General features: G+C 51.6%; 1 protein-coding gene across 1 annotated transcript in view; it reads right to left on the bottom strand.

Annotated features, from left to right (window-relative positions):
- The window catches only part of C18H6orf132 (chromosome 18 C6orf132 homolog), a 31,622-nt gene that overhangs the window by 19,341 nt on the left and 1,846 nt on the right, over positions 1-10,435 (bottom strand). Inside the window, exon 2 of the mRNA XM_036167049.1 lies at positions 2,094-2,200. Coding sequence (XP_036022942.1) covers positions 2,094-2,200 — 107 coding nt within the window. The remainder of the gene's footprint in view (positions 1-2,093; positions 2,201-10,435) is intronic.

Consider the following 10,435-nt stretch of genomic DNA (forward strand, 5'->3'; position numbering starts at 1 on the left):
GCTGCCACAGCCCCTGACACACAGTTGTGTGAATCTTAGGGAACCTTTGTGTAGCCCTAGCTGTCGGGGATCTCTCTCTGTAGCCGGGGCTGGCCTTGAACTCAGAGATTCGCCTGCTCCTGCCTCCGGAGTGCTGGGATTAAAGGCGTGCGCAACCACCGCCTGGCCTTTTTTGGTTTTTCGAGACAGGGTTTCTTTGACTGTCCTGGAACTAGCTTTATTTTGTTGTTGTTTTTGTTTGTTTGTTTGTTTTTTCTTATGGTTGGAAGTAACAATTCTGTATCTGTCTGTGGGTTGCTTTTGTTGTTGTTTTGTTTGGGGGACAAGATCTCATGTAGCCCAGGCTAGCCTCAAACTCACTATATAGTTAAAGGTGACCTTAAACTTCTCATCCTTCTTCCTCTACTTCCCGAGTGCATGGATCGCAGGAAGGCTCAGGTGGTCCTGGTTTGTTTGGTTTTTGTGATGCTGGAGTCTGAGTCCAGGGCCTCATGCAAGCACTTTGCCAACTGAACTGCGGCTGCAGCCTCAGAGGTCAATTTTAAACAGAAAATAAGAGATCTGAAAGGTCCGGTCATTTGTTGGTTGGTTTTGATTTTATGAGACAAGGTCTGACACAGCCCGGGTTTGCCTTTCCTTGCTGTCTAGCCGAGGAGGACCTGGTTCCACTGAAGTTGAAGGAACTCCACCCCCAGCTTTGTTTTCTTAGTGCTGGGACATGAGCCCAGGGTCATCTATTTCTTTTTTATTTTTGTTTGCTTTGTTTTCTGGGCCCTTTGAGCCAAGGTCCCCTGTAGCCTAGGCTTGGAGCCCAGGCTATCCTTGAACTCCTGATCCTCCTGCCTCCAGCAAGTGCTGGAATGACAGGCCCGAGCCACCACATGGGGCATTTTCTTTTTACTTTAATAGAGTCCTAGAAGTTTGAAAGTCACGCATGAGACTTGCATTTCCTTTTGGCTGAACAGCTGCAGAGAGCCCTGCAACTGTTCCAGGCTCAGAACGGAACCATCTGTCCAGCGGTTCTTTTTTACATTCGCTCATTTGTTTTGTGTCGGGGAGAGGCAGCCACACCACTGCCCGGGTGTGGAGGTCAGAGGGCAGCTCGTAGGAATTGGTTCTCTCCTTTTGATACGTAGGTTCCGGGGAATCAAACTTAAGTTGAAGTTGTCAGGTTTGGGGTTTTTCTTTTACTCACCAAAGAGCAAATCCCAACTATGGTCTCTAAGCTTTTGTTTGGGGCCTGGAGAGATGGCTCGCTGCTCTGCCAGACTCAGGTTGATTCCCAGCATGCACATGGCCACTCACAAGTGCCTGTAATTCCTCTTCCTAGGGGTTCTCATACCTTCCTCTGACCTCTGGTGTGCAAAACACCCATACAGATAAAAATACAGGCATATATATGTACATACACACAAGTGTGTGCGTGTGCGTGTGCGTATGCGTGCGTGTGTGTGTGTGTGTGTGTGTGTGTGTGTGTGTGTGTTTTACTGGACAAAATTGTAATTCTAGCATTTAGGAGGCAGAGGCAGGAACATTATTCAAGATCTAAATAGCAAGTTTCTGGATAGCAGGGGCTAGCTAGCAAGATCCTGTCTTGGAACAAAAGATGCTAGTTTTTGGTTTCCTGTACTTTCATACACACAGACAAATGTGTCTCAAATGCCTTTCTCCCAAGCGTCACTACTATGTATCCAATGAGGAAGTTCCGGTGCCACTTCTTCCAGGAAGCCCTTCTTGACTACCCATTGTAAACACACTGGCTGTCTCACGCTCTAACAGGTGGCATCTCCTACAGTGGGCACAGAAAGCCGCTGTGCCAACTACATCATGCCTGCATTCAGGGCCTGGCAGGAAGCCAACAGCCATCAGTAAAAAATAACTCCTGCTGTGCATGAAGCTGGGTGCCCACCCCTGGGTGCCTCTCCATAATCCCAGGCTTCCTGCTCTAAATCTCAGCCCCGCCTCCTCCCAGCAGCCTTCTTGGGTTGGCATCAGGAAGGACGTGGGTAGACGGGGAGGCTGACGTCTGTGATGGGCCAGGTGACCACCCAGAGTGGACTCAGAGCTCAGGCCTGGGCACTGAGCACACTCACCAGGGGAAGGAAGGTCAGCAGGGGCCGGACTCTGGGCCGGGCTTTCAGCGTGGCTGTTCCCGATTCACTCACAGTGTTGAATCGACTGTCTCCGTAATAGATCCCATCTAAAGGACAGAGAAGGGGATAGTGAGCTGGGGATCGGGGACTGGGGCACCTGCAGATCCCAGGGGGAACCGGACCTGCAGATCCCAGGGGGGAACCGGACCTGCAGATCCCAGGGGGAACCGGACCTGCAGATCCCAGGGGGAACCAGACCTGCAGATCCCAGGAGGGAACCGGACCTGCAGATCCCAGGGGGAACCGGACCTGCAGATCCCAGGGGGAACCGGACCTGCAGATCCCAGGGGGGACCGGACCTGCAGATCCCAGGGGGAACCGGACCTGCAGATCCCAGGGGGAACCGGACCTGCAGATCCCAGGGGGAACCGGACCTGCAGATCCCAGGGGGGAACCGGACCTGCAGATCCCAGGGGGAACCGGACCTGCAGATCCCAGGGGGGGACCGGACCTGCAGATCCCAGGGGGGGACCGGACCTGCAGATCCCAGGGGGGAACCAGACCTGCAAATCCCAGCGGGGAACCAGACCTGCAGATCCCAGGGGGAATTGGACCTTGGGGCTGCCAGCTTTGCCTCAGCAACACCTCCCTAACATAGAGAGATCTCATGGGTAGGGGGTGTGCTTGTGGGAATTCCGAGGTGGCACTGTGGAAGGGACGTGGGGTGTGTTCTTGGGGCATCTTGCCCACGGCAGCCACCACTCTTCCAACACCTCCCACATGTCCTTCTAACCCTCCATATTCACACAGCACCTGCCTGAGAGCTAGGCCGAGGTCTGAACTTATCTCTCACACAAGAAAACAAGCCCTCTTCTCTCAAGTGTTTGCATTTCTAATCCAGAACATGCAGATCAGAGTACCCTACTTGCTGTCCCCTGTGGCCAGCACCCCCTTCCTGTACCCCTCTAGGTCAAGTGCTCCCCAGCCCAAACCACCACCAGTGTGTGTCTGTGCTGGTCTTGCTTCAAGGGTTAAAAACAAACAAAAAACAAACAAATAAACCCACTCTGCCACTGCCTGTACATGTTGTTTAACCTCCCTGGGCCTCAGTTTTCCCATCTGTACAATGGAAGTGATGGTGCCAACTTTATATAACAGCTCTGAGGTATAGATGTGGCCAGTCATAGTAGACGGACTGAACAAAAGTGGTTCCCTCCCCCAAGGGAAGATGACACATGATGGACCCTCCTGTTCCTCCAGACCCTGCTCGGGGCTGTGTCCACAGCCATGCACCTATGAAGAGCAATGTCCCTGTTTTCAACCAGTCTCCCTCGTGACCTTTGATATCATTGATAAGAACTCACCATTTCCTCCCAGGTCCACACGTCACATCTACAGGCCTCCTGCTTTGTGGGTCATAAGCACAGAAGGCCATCGTCCTATTTAGCAGACAGGAGGAAATGAGGGATCCTCTCCTCTCCATGCAGAGAGGAAAGAGGTCTGAATCCCAGTTACAAAAAGGCTGCTGTAATGGCACACACCTTTAATCCCAGCACTCAGGAGGCAAAGGCAGGTGGAGTCCCAGGCCAGCCAAGTTTACAATGACACCCTGTCCAAAATAAATAAATCTAATTAACCAGAATCCTGTTGCCTGTTACATGGAAACAACAGGGATTGCTTTTCTCCTCACGCATTTTAGGAGGAAATTTCAAGAAAACCCAATAATTTTTTCAAAAGAGATTGAGCTAGGCTGGTGAGTCGACTTACTGGGTAAAGTGCATTGCTCCCCAAGCCTGTTGACCTGAGTTCAATCTCCAGGACCCACATGATGGGGAGAAAGAACCAACTCTTGTAAACTCCCCTCTAATCTCCATGCACATGACCTGGTGCATGTGCGCACGCACGCACGCACGCACGCACGAAAAAGAAAGAGACTCCTTATATAGCCCTGACCTGGAACTCAAAGAGACTCACCTGCTTCTGCCTCCTGAGTGCTGGGATTAAAGGCGTGCGCCACCATACCCAGCAAAAATAATCCTAAAAGAAAACAAGGGCAAAGCTAATAGGAAAGGAGCAGTGGCTGGTCTGTTCCAGCCCTCCTCCAAGGCATAAGGCCCAGTCCCTGCTAAGTGAGGGGCAGCATCAGCGGAGGACTGTATGGCCACCATAAGCCAGGTCTTTCAAGAGCTCAAGGTCAAAATGTTTCCCAGACAGTTCCCAACAGAATGCCAGGAGCCCACCCTTGTGGAGTTTCCTCTTAGAGTAGCTGAACTCTGCGGATCAGAAAGGAACACTGGAGTGGGCCTTCCTGAAAAGCAGCCCCCTCTTCAGGCCCCGCGGAGAGAGGAGAGGAAAGGACAGGGTAAAGGAGGCTGGCACCCAGTGACAGTCTTAGTCAGAAGGCCGGGTCTCTCTTGCTCGCTGGAAGGGGCTGTGCGCCCAGAGGTTTGGGGAGTGCCGGGTGCTGGGGTGGCCAAAAGGCCAGAAAGGGCAAGGATCTGCACTCAGAGGGAGAATCTTCCAGGGGGAAGGGGAGAGGGCCTTGCGGAGTGTCCTGGGAGCTGGGCCCCAGAGTCTCATGAGCAAGGTGTGAGTCTTAACTCCACCACAGACACACCTAGGGCTGGGAAGTTAGTCTAGTAGGCAAAGTCACTGCTGAGAAGCCGGATGATCTGAGGAAGAGAGCTGCAACTGTCCCCTGCTCCACACAATGGCACTGAGGACGGACGGATGGACGGAGGGAGACAGACAGACAGACACACACACACACACCCCACTAAATCAAATGCAACTTTTAAAAGAAAGCCCAAAGAAATCATGGGCACACATCAGCATCACCGCCGCCGCCACCACCGTCACTGATCCCCATCCCCTCTTCTGTTAAGAGTTTAAGGTTTTGAGCCTGAGTCACCTGTGCTGTGCCCATGGGTGAGAGCCATCAGGAGGGAGGTGGCCTCTTGCTTTCCTGCCAGGGGTCATTGTCAGGTGTCAGGGTTTACAGGGTCCCAGACAAACCTCTAGCACAAGCAATGTGGTGCCTCACGTGGCCTGAGGCTCAATGCCTCTCCAATAACAGGCACGTCTGGTTCTTGGACTGGGGTGGGGCACGCGTGTACTTCTGTGTGTGTGTGTGTTTAACCTGGGGGGTGTCTCAAGGAAGCCGAGGACTCACCACAAGCTGCTTATGGACTCTTGAGTCCTTTTTCCTACCCTTTTCCCAAGAGGAGGAGCCACGGGATCTCCTGTATGTCTGTTTCCACAGAGCTCAGGTCGAAAGCCTTTTAGTAAAATGCTTTTCATTCCCCAGACCCAAATCTGGTGATGGATCTCCATGGTCATTGAGATAGCTATTCTGGGACAGTGACTTAGCTCATATTCTCTAAATCCTAGATCTGTACAAAGTAGCAAGAAAATCAATCAATCAATAAGTAAATAAATAAATGTCTAACAACTATATATATATGTTTTGTTTTGTTGAGATAGGATTTCCTTGTGTAGCTTTGGAGCCTGTCCTGGAACTCACTCTGTAGCCCAGGCTGGCCTCAAACTCACAGAGATCCGCCTGCCTCTGCCTCCTGCATGCTGGGATTAAAGGCGTGAGCCATGGGCTGGAGAAATGGTTCAGTGGTAAAGAGCATTGGCTGCTCTTCCAGAGGTCCTGAGTTCAATTCCCAGCATCCACATGGTGGCTCACAACCATCTGTAATGAGATCTGATTCCCTCTTCAGTGTGCATGAAGACAGGTCACTCATATACATAAAATAAATAAATAAAAATAAAAATAAAAATAAAGGCGTGAGCCACCGCCCAGCTAAGCTATTGCTATTTAGTATATATTAAGCATACAATATGACCTCTGCACTTTTCTTCTTACGCTAGCGCAGGCTGGCCCGGAACTCACTGGCCTGAGCTGCCCACACTGGTGTAGGCCGGATTCTTTATCTTGCACTCCAGGCAACTGAACCTGAGCCTTGTGTCTGTGAGGAAACCAGTCTGCCACCACTGAGCTAAGCTCAGAGCCACAGGGAACCACACTCCAGGCTCTCACCCTCCTCTAAGCCCTCAGGTCTCCTGTAGGGAAATACTGTTTCTAAAGAACCATTTTGAAATGTGTTACTACTGTGTGCATGTTCTCATGCATCTGTGAGGGAGGCACAGTGTGCCTGAGGAGACCTTCCGTCTTCACATGGGTTCTGTGGACTCAATGCCCGCACAGCAGCACCCTTCCCCACTGGACCATCTTCTGCACTCCTTTCTTTTGAGATGGGGTCTCTCTGTGAAACCCTGGCTGTCCTGGAACTCACTCATTAGACCAGGCTGGCCTCGAACCCAGAGATCTGCCTCCCCCACTGAGTCATCTTGCCATCCTGGGGAACTACTTGAAAGGGTCTTAATTTTGAGGAGGAACCTGAAGCTGGAAGAGGTTATATGCTCACAGTTACCACAGCTGGTGAACAAGAGGGGCCACTACTCAAGGGCCAGCAACATGCCCCTAGAATCTAACCCCTTGGTCACAGCCAGTGTAGCAGGGAAGAACTCAGAGTTTGGGGGTGTCCTGGAGTCAGTGTAGTTCACGGGGAGGCAAAAGGACCTAGGACCCAGGAGGCATAGCCAGGTTCACGGCTCAGCTCCTCTAGGCAACACCTATGAACTTCCAGCACTTTCTCAGGCTCAGTTTCTCCACCTGTAAAGTGGGGATAATGACTCCTACATTGTAGGAAGCATTCCAAGCTCATGGCAGTGAAGCCATCAGGGGTAAGAAAAGGGACAGAGAGTCCCAAATTGCCAGGAGCCCCTGGTGACCTCCAGAGCACTGGTCACAGATCTACTGGATTTCAGGGACTTAGGAAGAATGGGGTTGGACCTTAGGGGTCTTACGGCTTTGATCCAGAGTAACCTGGAATCCCCAAACATACCTCCCCTTGCTTCTACCACACAGGCAGACTCGCAGTGGGGGCCTGTATAGTGGAGTGGGAAGGTTGGGACTTCCAGTCTACCACTACTGGAGATCACCTGCTTTCCAGGGCAGCAAAAAGGGGTGAATGTAGCCCACAAATGACATTAATGAGGCCCTTCCTTGCTAATTAGCAGGTTCACATGACAGGAACCTGAAAAGGCCAGTTTGTCCCAGCAAGCCCTAGCAGGTCTGACCTAAGCACCAGAGGGAGGCCTTTGTCCAAGGGCAGAGGGGACGGAACTGGGGCGGAAGAGAGGTAGGGCAGGGGAGTTGACAAAAATTGGTGATCAGCCCAAAGCACACTAGTCTAGCACAGGGACCGAAGAGGACACGGATTCAGCAAAGGTAGCCATCCACTCTCTAGGGAAGGCTTGTGTCTCAGCCCAGAACAGCTGGATGATCTCACCTGGAACTTGCTAGAAACTCTGAACCTCTCCATTCCAAACCTGTCAAATCAGGAACTGATCTTGACAAGAGCCCGTGCGATCGGGTGCACTCTGATGCCTAGCCCCTCAACGCACCAAGGAGTCTTGATACAGGAAGATATAGACAAGATGGATTTTACAAGCTCGGGTCCGGGGACTAATAATGAAGCTATTACTCAGGCTAGGGGTGTGTTCCACAGTAGAGCACTTTAACATGAGTCAGGCTTGGAGTCCTATCGCTGACACCTTAGAAGAAAGAAAAACGCTATGATCATTATTAACTTATGGGCTACATATAGCTGTCTGCAGGGTCAAGGAGGGGCCTGCTTTCTGGAGTCAGCTACAGCAGAAATAGGTACTTACATAATGGGGCCACAGTGAGGGTGAGAGAGACAGAGAGAGTGTGCATGTGTATCTGGTATGGGGTGGGTGTATGTGCAAGTGTGTGCTGAACCAGGAAGCCACAGCCCATCTCAAAAGTGCATCTGCAGGCTGTGTTTACTCTAGGTGACAGAAGTGTAAACAAGATTCCTTCACACCCCAGCAAAGCACAAGTCAGCTTTCTACAAGCCGGTGACAGGCCAGCCCTGGCTGGACATAGGTGCTCAACTCTGGGAGGGTCCTGGCTTGCTACCCTTTAGCCTGGCCTGGTATGCAAAGTGTGTGGGGGGGGGCTAGGGAGAAAGCCTCAGGAATAAGGCTGCTAGAACCAGCACTATCATAGGGAATGCTGATAAGGAGCCAGCCACAGTTCACCACACACTTATTTCTAGCCTGCTGTATACCCTGCAGGGGTCTTTGGGAGAAAGCCAGCAGCTCAGCTCCAGCGGGGGAAGGAAATCCCAAGAATTCTCAGAGCATCTGGTGCAAAGAACCACCTGGGAATGAGGCACGCAGGGAATGCTAGCCCAGCTCCTGGGCCCGGAGGAATCTGCCTCAGATGAGGGTCTGGCGTGCTTGTGCAAGGCAGGCATTGTTCACTTAGTAGAACTGGGCAGGAGAGTCCCCAGCTTCCCGTTGCTGGGATGGGGAGGATCAGCAGCTGGGAAGGAACCTCAGATGAGCTGAGCTAAGAGGCCACCGAGTAGAGAGAGCATCAGGAACTTGGGCAGCTTGGGCACCGCTGCTCCAGCAGCTGCTTTTGTGGCCCAGCCTCTTATCAAAAGAGACAACAAAGATCTGTGAAGATTCAAATCTGTTTTCTCCAGTACTTAAAAGACAATCGCACGGCCCTTTGAAGCTCTTGTTTGGGAGGCAGAAGGCTTAATTAGGATTGTGACTGCATTCAGTAAGGCTGTAATCAGCAGATACGCGGTCTAGAAAAGTTTACCAATCACTGCCTGTGCCTGTTTGCATTTTATCCAAACCCAGCCTACCCTTGTGCAAACAGACCAGGACCTGAGACGTGGCTGTAGCCACAATTCCTTCATGTACCTAGACATGGATTTCTGGTTCCCACCCTTTCATCCATCACCTGTCCCCCAGCACTGAAAACCGGGCAGATGCCGCAGTCTGGGGGTGGGGGGGCTTTAGACCTGGAATGCCCTCAAAACCTTGGGGTGCCTCTTCGCGCCTGTTTCCTCTGGAGTACGATGGCCACCTGAGGACAAGGAAATGAAGTCGGTGGGGACAGGCAAAGTTCAGAGTGAGACTGAGCCAGGCACAGTGACACATGCTGTGGTCCCAGCTACTAGGAGGCTGAGGCAGGGAGATCGATGGAGTGTCCAGAGTTCAGGGCCACCCTGGGCAACATCTCAACAAAATCAACAAACATCAACAAAAAGCTTCATTGACCTGAGTGTAACAAACTGTGATTTGGAAATAGCTGGAGAACTTTCTGGAAAGGCTGGGCAGCAAATAAGACTTTAACTGTCTCTTGCAACTACTTATTTCCTCACTGAGGCAGCTTCCTCTTTTTGTTTGTCTGTATGTTTTTTCAAGACAGGGTTTCTCTGTGTAACAGCCCTGTCTGTCCTGGACTCGATGTGTAGACCAGGCTGGCCTCAAACTCACAGAGATCCTCCTGCTTCTGCCTCCACCACCTCTGCAAGTGCTGGGATTAAAGGCGTGCTCCACCACAGACCAGCTTCCCTTTGTGTTTTCAAAGATTGCCATATACATGACCTCAAGCAGTCCCTCTAAACCAGTAGTTCTCAATCTGAGGGTCAAGACCCCTTTGAGGGTTGAATATCAGATATCCTGCATATCAGGTATTTACATTACAATTCATAACAGTAGCAAAATTACAGTTATGAAGTAGCAACACAATCATTATATAGTTGGGGGGTCACTACCGCATGAGGAACTGTATTAAAGGGTCACAGCATTGGGAAGGGTGAGAACCACGGATCTAAGCAGTCTTGATACCTTACACACTGAACAGAAAACTCTGAGGCGCAGATAGGTAAGGCTGTCAAATCCACTACCACCCAGAATCCCTAGCACCGGTTCCTCCCCTCCTCAACCCCAACAACAGCAAGGAAGAGGGGTTCTCATGCCTGGGAACACCCCAGGGAACACTCCAGAAAGCAGGAGAGCCAGCATGCTGGGTTGGTGCTCTCTGCCCCCCAAAACCCCAGCCCAGTGCAGACACAGCCTAACTGAGTCAGCTGAAGGCCTGGCCCTGCCCTGGGGACAGGGAGGAGCAGTCCCCAGACTCCTGTCCTGCCTAGACTGGTAAGCGCTGACAGGGTACCTTGTCTCTCTCCTCTTTCCAGTGCCGATCCCTAGCAACAGTCCCGTCATCCTGGGAAAATAGAGAGGGACTGTGGGAAGGCGGGGGAGCTGGTTCTTAAGGCACCTGCTATCCCAGTTCACCCTACATCCCTTCCTCCAGAGTAAAGTCTGCAAAGCTGCTAAGAGCTCTACCTGGGTCTAGACGTTGGCTCTCTCACCAGCGAGACTCTGGAGTACCAGAAATTCTCAGACTTGGTTGTGACAGCTCTGTAAGTCTGTAGTCT

This window comes from Onychomys torridus, chromosome 18 (genome assembly GCF_903995425.1).
Source record: "Onychomys torridus chromosome 18, mOncTor1.1, whole genome shotgun sequence".
NCBI lineage: Eukaryota > Metazoa > Chordata > Mammalia > Rodentia > Cricetidae > Onychomys > Onychomys torridus.